This window comes from Gadus macrocephalus, chromosome 7 (genome assembly GCF_031168955.1).
Source record: "Gadus macrocephalus chromosome 7, ASM3116895v1".
Lineage (NCBI taxonomy): Eukaryota > Metazoa > Chordata > Actinopteri > Gadiformes > Gadidae > Gadus > Gadus macrocephalus.
The window spans coordinates 24883654-24900110 of record NC_082388.1 but is presented as its reverse complement, the minus strand read 5'-3'; the positions used below and the strand labels follow the sequence as shown (position 1 = coordinate 24900110).

At 40.2% G+C, this 16457-nt stretch overlaps 3 protein-coding genes across 3 annotated transcripts; all 3 read left to right on the top strand.

Annotated features, from left to right (window-relative positions):
* The first annotated feature begins 449 nt into the window (after positions 1-449).
* Positions 450-2975, top strand: LOC132462016 (olfactory receptor 2A12-like). Its single transcript, XM_060057564.1, has one exon. The coding sequence runs from the start codon at positions 1897-1899 to the stop codon at positions 2842-2844; it is 948 nt and encodes a 315-aa protein (XP_059913547.1). The 5' UTR covers positions 450-1896; the 3' UTR covers positions 2845-2975.
* Positions 2976-5089: 2114 nt separating this feature from the next.
* LOC132462026 (olfactory receptor 6Y1-like) lies at positions 5090-5680 on the top strand (the record flags this gene model as incomplete). The annotated part of the gene is given in 1 exon segment (XM_060057574.1): positions 5090-5680. A coding segment is annotated over 1 exon segment (591 nt), but the record flags the coding sequence as incomplete, so codon positions are not given.
* A 5398-nt stretch (positions 5681-11078) lies between these two features.
* LOC132462021 (olfactory receptor 2AT4-like) lies at positions 11079-13077 on the top strand. The gene has a single exon (XM_060057568.1). It carries the CDS (start codon positions 11892-11894, stop codon positions 12828-12830), a length of 939 nt encoding a protein of 312 aa, XP_059913551.1. The 5' UTR covers positions 11079-11891; the 3' UTR covers positions 12831-13077.
* Positions 13078-16457: the final 3380 nt, after the last annotated feature.

Below are 16457 nucleotides of genomic sequence, written 5' to 3'. Positions count from 1 at the left end.
CTAAATGCATATTATTTTATGCATTTATGAGTATTATTTTATTGGAATATGATTGCATTTTTATTCTTTGCAAACTAACTTTCTAGCTCTGATGCGACCCAAACTGTGATAAATTTGTATAACACTTACATCAGCTGTTTACTGCGCTTGCGAAAAAGTGGGGTTATTCTCCATGGTGCGAGATCCTGAGTGTACGATGTCGTCATTCTGTAGGAACAGTATCAACAAACATCTCGTTAACATCCTCATTAGACGCTTCATGTCCCCAGCGGAGTTGAGATTACAGTACACAGTTCATTAACTTTGTACAGAGTAAGCAGTTTGTTTTTCATGAGTTCAAGAAATTACAAAAAAAGAAAGATAAGGCAACACTTTACATTAAAGGAAATAATATATTTTTTTAATGAAGCATTGTTTATAAAAGTATTTTTGCAGTAAGGGGAATTATTATATAGCATAAACATAGAGGTTAGGAGTAGTTGGTTAAGGTTAGGGTTTACTAACCATATTAAATGTATACATTAAAATCCTAGTTCATGAACACCATTAACCATTAACTCAACACCATGAGTAAATGGTAGACCATTAGTTAACTGTTTATTAAGTATGTTAATGCTGTGTTTATTGGTAATAAATGGTTAATTAATGTACCCTTATTGTAAAGAGAAACCAAAGAAAATGGAGCTGAGATTTCGGTAAAATATATTTAAATATTTTGTTTCTCACATAAAACGGCTGCAGAATAACACGTAGGCTGTGTCTCAATTCAGGGGACGCATCCTTCACAGGACGCAGTCTATGAAGGTGTGGCCTCTTCGTAGACCGCGAAGGCCGAACTGAATGCCGAACAAGCGTTGTTAAATGAGAGGTTCGGGCCTACGGAGCATTTCCAGTTTGCGTAACAAGTCTTTAACGCCCTTTCACTTGCATGATGACGTACCTTTGAAATGGGACAGAGTAGCCGCGCCGCTGTGACACAATCGGTCTTCAAATGCAGCCTTTGAAGGATGCGGCCCCTGAATTGAGACACAGCCCCAATGACCTGACCTGCCGAGTGGCCTATTAAGTGAAACCAAATTTATTTTATTTTTTTACGTGGTAATGTCAACATGTCCTTTAGTCAATTTTACTAAAATAAGACTTTAATCAAGAGAAAACAGGAATAAAATCCTATGTTTTTGCCTGTCTCTGCCAAACAGTTTGTTCCATTATTTTCTCAACCCACTAGGATATATTTTTATGATGACTTTTTTTAAGCTTCTTGGACACTTATAGGATAACACCAAGGTGTGTGTGTTTGTGTGTGTGTATGGATGTGTGAAGCTCCATATGAATCCTTGCAATAAAATGCATATGGGTGTTTTTGGACTACCTTTTCAAACCTATTCTGTCGTTTGGGTTGGCGGATAGGCTGTGAAGTTTATGTAAACAGAATCTGAAGTAGTAAAAACGACAGTGATACAAACATTCTAAAAACGTAAGATTTTGAGAGGACAACATAGCCAATGAGAGCTAATTCACTCCTAGCTGAGGTGTTGATGTGTCCCTGAGCAAGACACTTAACCCTAACTGCTCCTGACGAGCTGGCTGTCGCCTTGCATGGTTGACTCTGCCGTCGGTGTGTCAATGTGTGTATTAACCGATGTAAGGTGCTTTGGATAAAAGCGTCTGCTAAATGACCTAATTGTAATTGTAATTCTGGGCCCCTGAGGCCCCTCTCCTGTGCACATGTCGGCCCCTGAGGCTGTATCTGATGATGATGACAATGTACCGTCAGAGTGAGCCATAAAACTGCTTGCCCCACACATTACCCTGGAGAGAAAGAGGCGTAGAGATTGAAAAACATAAAAAGAAAGGAGCTGGTCAAGCTCTCTAACATCACTTGGACATCAAACAATGGAGTCTAACATGACTATTGTGACACCAGCATACTTCATTATCAGTGGCTTTTCAGGCATCCCTCATATTAACTACTACTATTTATTTTTACTGGTGCTGTACATCATGTCAGTGGTGGAAAACGGGGTAGTGATGGCCTTGATATGCTTAGACCAGAGTCTCAAGACTCCAAAGTATATTGCTGTGTTCAACTTGGCGTTTGTAGATGTGCTCGGCAACTCTGCCCTGGTGCCCAAGGTTATCGACACGTTCTGGTTCGACCACAAGTATATCATGTACAGCAACTGCTTAACCTATTTGTTTTTTTATTACGTGAACCTCCTCATGCAGTCTCTTAATCTGGCTTTACTCTCCTTTGACAGGCTAATAGCGATCACCTTTCCATTACGTTATCAGATAATTTTGAGCCTGAAGACCATGTTCTCACTGGTGGCCGCTTGCTGGATCGTCTGCATCCTTGACATCTTAATAGTTGTAGGGTTTCTAACACGGCTGTCATACTGCAGGTCTATTGTTATCAATAGCTATTTCTGTGACTATGGGCTGCTCTTTCTACTTGCCTGCAATGACAATCTGCCTAGTAATATACTATCCAAAGTGATACCATCTCTTTTTATTTGGGCTCCATTGTTCTTTATCTTGATATCTTACATGTGCATTGGTGCAGCTTTGGCTAAAATAGCTGGAGGACAGGATAGGATGAAGGCTTTTAAAACATGCAGTGCTCATATAATGTTGGTGGCTATTTATTACTTACCTATTCTAGTCACTTTTAATGTTGCTGCTAAAATGCCTCGTAATGCTAGGATTATTAGTCTTTCTCTTGCAGCTGTCCTACCTCCAGCGTTGAACCCACTGATATATGTTCTACAGACTCAGGAAATCAAACTGTCTCTTAAAAAGGTGTACGCAAGAATAAAGCAATCAAAAATTGCCGTGAAATAGAATATCAATGTGAAGTGTCATTTAAGATATTGTTTTGTAGCATACATTCTTTGATCAATTCATTGTTAAATGTTTGGAATGTGTAATTTTGTAAATGTGATCAAATCAATCCTTCATATAGGTATTTTAATTGTAAGGCAAAACATTTAAAATAGCTGTCATTACAATAATCATGATGTTTTTGGTGTTAAAAAACACTGAATTGTATTCTTAGGGATTGTTTTAATTTTGCAACTGAAGAAAAGGAAATCTTAAACCTTTTTTAATTTGGAGAATTTAATGCATTGTATTTTTGATTGATCTATATGACAAAAAGTTTAAATATGATCTGTAATCGCCCCAGTCTACTAGGGGTGTAACGGTACACTGAAGTCAAGGTTCGGTTCAAACCTCGGTTCAGACATCACGGTTCGGTACGAGTTCGGTACAATGAAGGGTAAAGAAAAAACAAAAATGCAGAAGGCAATTATTTTTATTGTGCATGTCTCAGGTTGTACCACCTAGTGTCATACAGTCTCTCTCCTGAGCTAGCTGCAACCGCCTGAACTGTGTAATCTAAGTTGTAAACAGTAAAAAATAAGTACCCCACATCATCTCCAGACTCCGTAACCTATAAACAAAATAAGACAAAGTTATAAAACTGAACATGCAGCATGTCTTATTTATGAAAGTGCAAAGTACACAGAATTAGCGCATTTCCACCGGAGGGTGCGGGTCGGTTCGGTGCGACTTGGAGTAGTGAAGGTGCGGTTCGGCGCCGCTCAGTTCCGGCTCGCGTTTCTATCGCAGATGATAAATCCAAAAAAAAAGATGAACGCACACAATGAAAAAGATCAACAATGTAGGACGTCCAAGAAGGACGGCAAACTTTCTGCAACATTTTCTTCAATAAACAAAGCTTTCGCCGTTGTCCAGAAATACCTTGCGGATAATGTCTTTATTTGTTATTATCCCCCTGTATCACGGAAGTGCAATTCTGTCGACCTATCAAAGGACGGCGTGTGTAGCTCGAACTTGCCGGCACCCTTTCAGGCGTCCCAGTACCCCAACGGAGGAGTACAGCTAGACGAGTACGGCTCAATACGGCTCAGTCCGGGTCACGCCCACTTTTTGCTGTGGAAAAGCGATGAAGAACTTGCGTATCTAACACTAGTTCCGCATTACATTACTTAATTTGCACGCCAGTTTTATTTAATTTTATACGTGTAGTCTCCATGTAAATCATGCACCAAACCGTGACGTCCGTACCAATTCGGTTCAATACGAAATCATGTATCGTTAAACCCCTACAGTCTACTGTTATGCTGAACATGGTGTGAGCTCATAAGGAGATTCAGTCCAATATTGATTGTTTTAGCTTCATGTCAGTACGTATAAACTCCATCAATGTATCACCTTTAATATTTATGCAGTTAAAGTCATAGATATATTTATGGTTCTTTGCTTGGATCTGTTTTGGTAGGTTTTTTATATTCAATGTGTCTTGACATTTAAAACAGGCTGGCACATTATTCTGCTAGTGCTATACTGTGCAAAAACACAAATCAACCAAATTAAATGAAAAAATAATTTTAACGTGTTAATGTATATTCAATTGTCTGAAGTTGGAACATAGAAATATTTATTTTAATTAATAATTAATAGTCTTTCAGAATCCATTTAGGTTTTCACCTAGGATTGGGGAAGGCATGACCCGTCCTCTGCATCTAACTGTTTTAGTTTTTGCTATTCGGCTGTCTTCGTCAAATTAACTCAAGTCTAATGAATTTTTTTATATGAATAATAAGTCAACCAAGTCTAAAATGAATACGTGACCTGAACTCCAGTCTTTTGGGTGAATGGGTTTATCCATCCAGCCAATGCATAGATGTAAGGGGGCCTTGGCTCATGCATCAGAACTCTTTAGAGTGGAATGCCATCTGAATCCCTCCTGAGCAGGGCCGTGCACAGACAATGTTGGGGCAGTACGAGGTCAACAACCCCCCGTAATAATGATGATAGATTGATTATGATTCAGTTTAGTGATGTCTACAGTTAACCGTTAACTGTAGACATGCCTAATGACCGAGACCGGTTAGGCATGTCGGCCTAAAGGTTAATCTTCCTATACACGTTGCATATACGTAATACACGGCATCGCTAGCTAGCACTCTGAGGTAAGAAAATTAAGCGTGCGAACAAAGCTTGGTGTGGGACTATTTCCTCCAGAAAGGCAACAAACTAAAATGTAAATTGTGTACTCTCCTTTGACAGGCTAGTGGCGATCACCTTTCCATTGCGTTATCAGATCATTGTGAGTCTGAAGGCCATGTCCTCACTGGTGGCCTCTTTTTGGATTATCGGCATCCTTGTCAACTTGATAGTTGTAGGGCTTCTAACACGACTGTCCTACTGCAGGTCTGTTGTTATCAACAGCTATTTCTGTGACCATGGGCCGCTCTATCGACTTGCCTGCAATGACAATCGGCCCAATCATATCATTTCCATAGTGTTACCAGTTATAATTATTTGGGCTCCATTGCTCTTTATCTTGATATCTTACATGTGCATTGGTGCAGCTTTGGCTAAAATAGCTGGAGTACAAGATAGGATGAAGGCCTTTAAAACATGCAGTGCCCATATAATGTTGGTGATTATTTATTACTTACCTATTCTTGTCACTTTTAGTGTTGCTGCTAAAATGCCTCGTAATACAAGGATAATTATTCTTTCTCTTGCAGCACTCATACCTCCAGCGTTGAACCCACTAATTTATGTTCTACAGACTCAGGAAATCAAACTGTCCCTGAAAAAGGTGTTCAAAAGAATGTAGCAATCAAAAGTTGCATTGAAGTAGAATCTCGATGCGTGATATTTAATTTCAAATATTGTGTCGGAAGTGTAAATTTTTTGTTAGGCAAAACATTTGTAATAGTCAGCACAATCTTTGAATTTTTGGTATTAAAACCTTTGTCTTTTGTAATTGAAGAACAATAACTCTTAACCCATTTAATTCTGAGAAATTAATGCATTGTTGTTTTGAGTGATCTATGTCAGGGGTTCTCAAACTATATGAGGCCGGGGACCCCCCATAAGGCAGAATCTTTTTCAAGGACCCCCTCATAACCGCAACATAAATGTAATCATATAGGCTCATGTCTGTTTGTTCTGTTAGATGCTTTTGAACTCTTTTATGCTTCATTCATTCAGTGATAATACCACAATAAGCATTTTTTTGCATTTTGGCATAACTTTACAATATGTAAATAGATATACATATTTTTTTTTATAAATGTGTGTAAAAATTTCGCCCACATGCACACAAATAGTCGGGCCATTTGGTAATTCATCACAGCAAATAACAATGAAGGACAGTGATAATGATCAGATGTAACAGACAATATACTGTTGAACAAATAAAATACTCAATGCATTGAGAGACAATTGTTTTAGTAGGTAAATCATGAATCAAAGCTAAATCTGTGTGTGTGTGTGTGTGTGTGTGTGTGTGTGTGTGTGTGTGTGTGTGTGTGTGTGTGTGTGTGTGTGTGTGTGTGTGTGTGTGTGTGTGTGTGTGTGTGTGTGTGTGTGCAACAATAGTGCAACCGGCTAGTAAAGTATAGTGCTAATAGATAGGGCCAGACCGATATTGATTTTGGAGGGCCGATGCCGATTATTTTCAGAGAGAAATTCTGATTACGATTAAATCTGCAGATTATTTAAAAAAATGGAAAAGCATATAAAACTTATTTTTGGATCCCTTAAATATACTTTAAACACTTGTGACGAATATGTGAATTGAATGCAGAACCTTTGAGTGTTTTAGAATACATTTACTGTCAAAAATTAGTGCAAATACATCTTATTGTTATCTTATCTTATTCAAATAAAATAAAAAAGATCTTAAAAAAAATTGTGCAGGAACTTCTTTTTATTGGTAACATAATTCTAACATAGCAGTTTTTTACTTGCATATTGGAACAAATAAAGAAATTAAATTACTGCAAAATAGATAAAGAGTTGTGTGAGGCTGGGGCAAGCAGCATATTAACATCTTGTGCAACAATCTTTTGACATAAGTGCAGGAAGAAGAACTTTTTTGTGACTGTACACAACATATTTGAAAACTATATTTAATGCTAACATAAAATAACTGTAAAGGAACGAGGTAATGAAAAAACATATGGATATTTTCCAAAAAAAAAATTATTCACATGCCCCTGCCAGTCATAGAGTCCTTAATATTGCCACTTCAGCAGGGGCAGGTTGTAGTGCAGGAAGCACAGTTTTTCAGTATTTTCTCCCTTAAGGGAGCTGCGCTTCTCATAAATGTTGCCAATAGTACTGAATACCCTCTCACTTGGCACAGAGGAAGGTGGACAGCAAAGGTATCTCCTAGATACATAGCACAGTTAAATTTCTGGTAATAAATAAATATATTTAAAAAAATAAATAAAAATAAATAAAACATAAACGGCATTAATCTGCGACTTTTTGGCAGATGTTGATTAATTTTAAAGAGGCTATAATCGACCGATAAAATCGGCAGGCCGATGAATCGGTCGGGCCCTACTAAAAGACAATGAAAATGTACTGATGCAGTAACAGGTACAGAGAGAATCAAGCTTTTTAACTTTTTGAGAGAGGGAGAGAGAGAGGCAAATACAATTAACTGTAGAAACACAGCGGAACACAATGTAACAAGTGCAACATCAACTCTTACATTAATCAAATCAAGTAGTATTAACAGACAATACAAAAGCACTGGTATAAGGTGACAATAATGCATACTCTTAAACAAAGAGATGTATAGGCACCCCATATTAAGAAGATGAATGCGTCACTAATGAGATGGGTGTGCCCGTCTCTCACTACATAGTTGGTCCAGTCTTGGCGTGATGGACGATAAACAGACTCTAAGATCACTCTCCACATGGAGACGAGCTCTGTACTTTGTCTTCATTGCAGTCAAAGTTGAGAATGATGACTCTCATAAGTAAGTAGTAGGAAATGGTAGCAATACCTGCATGGCCTGTGCTGTGACTGTGAGCTCAGGATGCTCACGTGAGAGGGAGGGCCAAAAGTCTACATGGCTCACCTGCTGGAATCGGGCCTCCAGAGTCCGATCACAAGATAAATCCACCAACTCATCCTCTGCTTTGCTAGTGAGGCCACTACATGTTACTCCTGGAGCAAAGGGATCTCGCACCCAGTCCCAAGCATCAGTATTCTTCAAGTACGAATTGAAGTGCTTGCTGAGTGCAGTGAGGTGAGAGGTGGCTACCTCTTTCACTGCAGCAACTGACAGGTTGTTTGCGTGAAGATAATCCGTGAGTTGCGGGAACATGTCGGTCACTCCATCTTGGAGTCGTCTTCTCCATAGCTCAGTTTTCCTCATAAAAGCAGTTAATTTATCGCTAACGTCACGGATGGATGCATAGCGTCCCTGGATGGAGAGGTTGAGGCTATTGAGAATGTTGAATACACCAACAAGATATGCCAATTTGGCAACATACTCGGGGTCGGAAAGAAACTGCGAGGTCGGACGCTGGAAGTAATTCACAGTTGGGGGGGCTGAGAAACGTTCCGATGACGTCATAATGCGAAAGGTCAAACATAAATAAATAACGTTCTCGATAGGGTGTTGCACTTGGTTATTTATATGCCTAGTAATCATGTGATAAAGGCTATAATGAGATGTCATCACAACCAACCTGTATTAGACCAGAGATTTTAGAAATACACCATAAGGCCAACTTGTGAATGTGCTTCATTGAATCACACATGAAATGCAAGTATTTCTCAGAATATGTCTTTAATTAAGACCTCAAATATTTAATTACACGCACAAGGTACTGATATTATGCATTAGACAGTGTTATGAACAAGTAACATAGCCTAGATTAGGCTATCTGGAGAAGTTTTCATTAGCAAAACGCCTGGCTGGGAACGAAAAATCTTTTGGCTGAAAAGGCTCCTCACTCAGACTGTAGCTAGTGCTAGCTTCCCCGCTAGTAGCAGCAACAGAATCCACCGACGGCGCCGCAGCAGTTAGCATCGCCGGCTCATCCAAGCTCTCCTCCTCCGGTCTGATTGGGGGGTGATCCTTTGATGGTAATGCTGGTAAAGACACTTGAATACTGACACATTCTACATTCGTAGTGTTTTGCCTTTTGGTGGAACCATGACCCACAGGATCTTTGAAAAAATCCGAAATTATTTTCTGACTCATACCTTCTAGCTCTGTTTTTAGCTCTGTTCAAAATGCTAGTGCTAGCCTAGTTGATGACGTCCAGAGTAGAACACTTTAAACGGTCGTTATGCTGTGTTTGTGGTACTACATTTTGTGAATGAAATCATGCTTGTGACATTTATAGTCAAATATGTTGTTTGAGTTATGTAAATAAAATGACAATAGTATAATAATAGTCTGATATATTTATGTATTTATTTATTTCCACGGGGGTTTTGCATTTCACATTCAGCCTCTCGCCACCAGGGGGGGCTGCAGCCCCCCCACTTCCAGCGTCCATGGAGGTCGGGCTTTTCAGTCCTCAGAAACTCTGACATCTCGCTGCGTAGCTCGAATACCCGCTGAAGCACCTTCCTACGAGAGAGCCACCTTACTTCAGAATGGTAAAGCAGTGTGTCATGGCCCGCATCCATCTCCCGACAAAGTTCCCCTAACAAACGTGACTGCAATGCCCTCGATCTAACAAAATTAACTGCAGTTACAGCTGTACTCAACACAAAGTGCAGATCTGATTCCATACCTTTGGAGGCGAGCGCTTGCCGTTGCAGCATACAGTGCACAGATTCCCCTTCTGATTTACTGCCTTTATCCGAGCGACAACGCCGCTCTTTCGGCCCGTCATTGGTGCAGTTGGTTCCCCCAACTCAGCTCATGGAACTCAAAAAACTCGTTCATGATCTTAAATACTCCTCGCCGGTTGTCCTGCCAGGGATCTCTTTGCAGAACAAGAAGTCCTCCAGAATGGCTCCATCCCAGGGGTAGCGGACAAGAGTGCTTAGCTGTACTGCGCTAGCCACATCAGTTGATTAGTCCAACTGTATGTAAAATTGCACTCACTGCAACGAACGTCTCCCCAGAAGCTGCAATACGATATCATCCGACAGGTCATCGATCCTCCGCTTCACGGTGTCATCGGAGAGGGGTATGCTTTTTAATTTATTTGCTACCTCTGTCCCGAGCATTATCTCACACATACCCACTGCTGCTGGGAGGATCAGCTCTAGTGCGATTGTATGTGGCTTCTTGCATTTTGCCATCTGCCGAGCCACTAAAAATGAAGCCTTTTGTGCCCTCTCAGACGTTGTGGCCAAATTAGTGAGTTTTGATCGTTGATGGATATATTCTTCCCCTTTCCTCACAAATAATTCTCTTTGATTTATCACTGTACTCCGGTTGCTTGGTTAGGAGATGACGCTTTAGCATAGACGGCTTCATTGATTTGTTCGCTAACGCATGAAGACACACGTCGGCTTCCCACCACTGTTCTCAATAAATCCAAAGACAATGTAGTTTTCATCGTACCGCCTAACTTTTCCGCTTTGTTTAGGATTACCAGTATTAGGCCTCTTTAAATATTTATCCATTGTGGATTCTCCTCAGTAGGCTACTTAAAAGTTTTCAGACTGGAGAATGCGTTGACAGATTGACGTAATGTTAACAGAGTTACTATTGGCCCAAAATGAAAGCAGGGGAGGGCTGAACACAATGCGCCTGTTTAATTGGCTTTCTTTAGTTATTCAGCTGCGAGATGTGAAGTTAAAGCCTGAGGGAGTTTGACGTAATGTAAAAGCTGAGTGTTCATTGGTTTAACGTTATGCCGACGGGAGTTATGATGACAGGCCCAGCACTTTCTCCATAAATACCTGTATGTTTATGTTGTAACAAGCTCTTCACGGACCCCATGGCAACGCGACGCGGAACCCCAGGGGTCCGGGGACCCCACTTTGAGAACCACTGATCTATGTGACAAAAAGTTAAAATGGGGATCTTAAATGAGCTCATCATTGTCGTTGTTGATATCAGCTATTTATTTTTTCCATGGGCTGCTTTGTCGAACCGCATGCAATAACATTCAAGCTGATAATACACTTGCCAACTTGTTTACAACTGTTTTTCTTCGGGTTCCATTGCTGTTTATCTTGATCACATGCATGTGCACTGGCGCAGCTTTGGCAAAAAAAGCCCAAACCCAGGATGGGATTAAGACTTTTAAATCAACAAACACATTCAAAACCTTGAAACTAATACTTGCCACAGCGTATCCCTCATCAGGAATAATCGGTGGAATATGAAACCAATTATACCCGAACAATACCTTTTTTCCCTTGACTAAATCTCTGAAATCGTTTAGACACTCAGGAGTTATTAGACAAGTGCGTCAAAGCGCCGAGAGCCCTCCCATCACCAGATTCCATCCAGCCGGCCCCTCTTATTGGAGGACGTAGGGCACCAGATTAGCCGGTCTAAATCAGGGAAGGCCTGACGACCCCAAAGGGTGCGGAAAACCTGCACATTGGAATTCTATTAACTCATTCCTCACCGACTCTTCTATGAATCCTACAAGCCTACCATGAGACCAACCCTCTGGAATATCGCAACATTAATTAAAAACTTTAATTAAAAAAATGCACAGTCATTTTGGGGGGCAGTACGAGAACAACCAACCCCCAGTTATAATGATAACCAATGAACTTGGGCCTGATATATTTACAATGAATATGCAGTACAGAAAAATACAACAGAATTACTATTATGGAAAAGCAAAAGCCCATAAAAGGACAAAGGTTTTTAGGAGGTTATTTTGGGCCAGAGGAGAACTTTAGCCAATGAGGGCAAAGGGGCCGGAGCCCGGGCCCCTGAGGGCCCCCTCCTGTCTGCTCCTGAGGCTATATCTGGTGGTGATGACAATGTACTGTCAGGGTGAGGCATAAAGCTGCCCCACACATCACCCTGAACAGAGGGAGAGGGAGAGACACAGAGACATAAACACATAAAGAGAGAAGAGCTATTGTCAAGCTCACTTGGATATCAAACCATGTACTCTAACATGACTATTGTGAGACCAGCGTACTTTATTATCAATGGCTTTTCAGGCATCCCTCATGTCAACTACTACTTTTTGTTTTTACTGGTGCTGTACATTGTGTCAGTGGTGGAAAACGGGATAGTGATGGCCTTGATATGCTTAGACCGGAGTCTCAAGACTCCAAAGTATATTGCTGTGTTTAACTTGGCGTTTGTAGATGTGCTCGGCAACTCCGCCCTGGTGCCCAAGGTCATTGACACGTTCTGGTTCAACCACAAGAACATCACATACAGCAATTGCTTAACCTACGAGTTTTTTAATTTCATGACCATCACCATGCAGTCTCTTAATCTGGTTGTACTCTCCTTCGACAGGCTAGTGGCGATCACCTTTCCATTACGTTATCAGATCATTGTGAGTCTGAAGACCATGTCCTCACTGGTGGCCTCTTTTTGGATTATCGGCATCCTTGTCAACTTGACAGCTGTAGGGCTTCTAACACGGCTGTCCTACTGCAGGTCTGTTGTTATCAACAGCTATTTCTGTGACCATGGGCCACTTTATCGACTCGCATGCAATGACAATCTGCCTAATTCTATACTTGCCAAAGTGTTAGTTGCTTTTATTCTTTGGGTTCCATTGATGTTTGTCTTGATCACTTACATGTGCATTGGTGCAGCATTGGCTAAAATTGCTGGAGCACAGGACAGAATGAAGGCTTTCAAAACATGCAGTGCTCACATGATGTTGGTGACCATTTATTACCTACCTATTATAGTCGCATTTGCCTTTGCCGCTAAAATGCCTCCAAATATCAGGATCATTAATATGTCTCTTACTGCAGTCCTGCCCCCAGTGTTGAACCCACTCATTTATGTTCTACAGACTCAGGAAATAAAACAGTCTCTTAAAAAGGTGTTCAAAAGACTGAAGCAATTAAAAATGTAGTTATAATGGAATATCAACATGTGATCATTTAACCTATTGTACTGTATTTTAGTGTAAATCCTTTTGATTGGTTTATCGTTTCATTTTTGGATTGAACGTGGGATTTACATGCAGCTACGTAAATGTAATCAACTACTACAATATTAATATATGTTGGTTATAAAAAGTCACTCCTTCCTGAGAGTACTTTAATTGTAAGGCAAAGCATTTTTTATGTTTGTCATTACATTAACCAGTAGGTTGTTGGTTTTCGGTACTAAAAAACACTAGGATTTGTGTACTTAGTGAATGTTTTTCTTTTGCAACAGAAGGAATTCAAATTTAACCCATTTATTTCCGAGAATTAAATGTATTTTATTTTCTTATCCTCATTTTGACAAAGTTTAAATATAATCTTAAATGATAGTCTATTGTTATACTGAACATCGTGTGAGCTCATCATTCAGTTGAATACAATTTTGGCAGCAATAGTTTCAAGTTTCAAGAGACTGCAATTATATCAGATAATAAATAAGATTAAACATCATTATCTGCAATCATTCGATGATATAATATCAGCAGATTTGATAATTACAAATTGGTTGACCCTGCAAATTAACACATTTGTGATGCAAAAGGATATAGTAGATTCGTAATTCTATCTAACCGTACCTTCATGTCCTCTATCCATATTCCACCTTTAATATTCATGCATTTTGCAGTTGCAGGCATAGATATATCAATATATTGACCAAGGTGTTTATTTGAATAGGGTTCTTTGCTTGACTCTGTTTTGATGAGAACGGTCCAGCTGCAGGCTTGGGCGTTTCCGTCATGACACAAGAACGCTGATTAGCCATTCCTGGTAGCGTTTCACCGACCAATCACGAAGTGTTTCGAAAGGCATACTGGGTTTCGCAAGGCATACTGCAAAGCATAGTCGCAAGGCATACTATGCTTTCCTTCCTTAATGGTAATTTTACCTCTCTCATGCGATTTAGCAATCATGGAGTCTCCCTTGGCTAACGTTAGTTCTAATTGCTACCCATACTAACTATTAGATCTTATTTAGAAATTTCTGTTTGAGAAAATCTGTTGTTGACGAAGCTGTGCGAAGAAGGAGGGGGCCGGTGTTGACGGTGAAAGTTAGGCCGGTATGTAGTCCTAGGTTAAGTGCTGTACGTAGACATGGAGAGCCTTCTACGTAGAGAGTCTGTCGGAGACCCTCTCCGTGGCTTACCTGCACATCCAATATTTTTAAACTATCCGTTGACGCAACGGAGACGGCAAGCGCTTTGATTGGTTCTCCAACAAAATCATTTCCGGAATCACTTCTCCGGTTTGACTTTGTACATTGTTTACTTTTCACATTAAAGACCAATAAAATACCAAACAAGATTTGAAAAGCTTTGGAAGTTTATTTACAACACTATTTACATGGTTTGTAGTCAACATATAAGATTGATCGGGCGGCGAATTGCATAGCGTGTCCGACATCCCGACGGAGAACTTTGAATGCTCGAGGGGCCTCCATAGTTACAGTCGGATTAAGGAGTAGGAGTAGTATACTTTGACATTTTAATACAGTTCAGCAAGAAGGGCGACGAAGAAGAAGAATGGGGCGTTCCAATCTGCGTAAACAAGAACCCACACCACACGTGAACGCACATTTGTGTCTGCAGTGGGATGATATATGTTTTAATAGACATTTAAAACAGGTTTGCACATTTGGTGCCATCCTGTGCAATGAAGCAAATAATCACTTTTTTTACATCTCATCTCTTTTGACACCATATACGTAAAACCTGTCCACAGGCCGTCAATCTTTACACTCATTAAAGCAGACTTTATTCTTTATCCCATCGAAAATGGGAAACTTATAACCGACGCTGTCGGATGCTTCTATAATTAATAAGATAATATAATATAATTACTCTCAAGGTATGAGGTCACGCCCTGTTTTGTGCCATTCCAAGATGGGTAGAGATGCCAAAATCACTTTTTCCTTTGTCCCCGGATTGACCTATCAGTTTTCAGAAAAAAAAGTCCCACGGCGTACCGCCGCTGCTAGGTGCATATAGGGGAAACACTGGACGGAGAATCCAAAACAGTGACATCTCATGGAAACTGAACTAAACATTTCAATGACTGTCCCTAAGAGCTAATGGTTGGCCTTCTGTCTATTATAGAGGCATTGATCAATTTGATACACTATCCTTTGTGTTAAAAAACAAACATATTTGGTGGCGTTATGTTATATCAAAGCATGAATTGTGTTTCATGGTTAAAGTTGTAATACAAGGTCCAAGTGCCTCTTAAAAAACAATTGCCTCGAAGCCCTTGGGAATTATTTACATGGTATCTTGTAATGCAGAACTTAACTGCATTATTCACACTATTTACATAATCACTTAAAATGTAATTCTAAGTGTACACACTAATTTCAGCCGTATTCTGCGATTATTGTGATTTGCAGCAAATTGATAAACAAATTCATCCTGTATCAAGCCCAGGGACTTTGCTCGACTCCACACTTAAAATACCCAGACTGCTCAGTCAATCATCATCCATAGTGGATCTCAAGTGTGTCTTCATCAACTTGAGTGTGTAAAAGCTGCGTTCACAGGAGGCAATACTGACTGGTATGGCAATAGCAATTTTGCATAACCTGAAGAGCTCATGGAATACCTCTTTTAAAAGGTTCAATGAATTTAGTTAGTTCTACCATGCTAGAGGGCTTCTGTATGCCAGATTTTACTTTTCTCTCTAGGATTCTTTTCATTTGGTATAACTCGTGGTTGAGGTCATCTGTGTTGCATTCATAAATAGAAGCAAATGCAAATAGAGCTTGCTCTTGGCAAAATGTATTGCTTGACGGATTTAAGGCACAGGGTAGAATATGCTGGTACGGAAAGTGTCCATACTCTGCTCAGAACGCTCACCTGTTGAGGACATGACAGCATGTCCATCTAGCCTTCGGCTCTGTTTTGTCTTTCTTTTTGAAGGAGATTCCACCTCTACATCACATTTTTCAGCAGTATTTAAGATTTCTCTCCAGAGTTCTTCAAAGTAGGATTCATCCCTGCAAGCTTGAAAACGTTGCACAATGGCTTGAACTAGATCCACAACTAGATCCAACATAAATCAAGAGAGAGAGACTGTAGAATGTCCGAGAGACACCTTGCATCCCCAAAAACCTTAGTGCATATCACCAAAAGCTCAAATTGAGAGAGCAGGCCTTGTGCATCAATGCTTCTATCTCCACTGTTTTCTGAAGCCACTTCTTCAAGGAGACGTATGATGGCAGGTAGTCTATCAAGCACATTGTGGCAAACTATATGCCGGCAAGCCCACCTTGTTTCACTCAATCACTGAAGCTCTCTGGGTGCCCCAGGATACATTTATTTCTGTATGTTAAGCCACTTGTTGTGAATGGAAGAGCCAGAAACAAATACATAGTCTCTGCAACAATGCAAAAAAAACATTTAGCTTGTGGGACTGCCTTAACTGTGTCCAAAAGAACCAGATTAAGACAATGGGCATTACAATGTACATAAAAAGCCTGTTTTGCCACCTCTTTAATACAAGCCTGAACGCCAGAGTGCTTGCCACTCATGACAGAAGCCCCATCATATGATTGCCCGATCA

What these genes read in the sequence shown, in the direction of transcription:
- LOC132462016 (XM_060057564.1), top strand. Translation starts at nt 1,897, where the DNA reads ATGGAGTCTAACATGACTATTGTGACACCAGCATACTTCATTATCAGT.
- LOC132462021 (XM_060057568.1), top strand. Translation starts at nt 11,892, where the DNA reads ATGTACTCTAACATGACTATTGTGAGACCAGCGTACTTTATTATCAAT.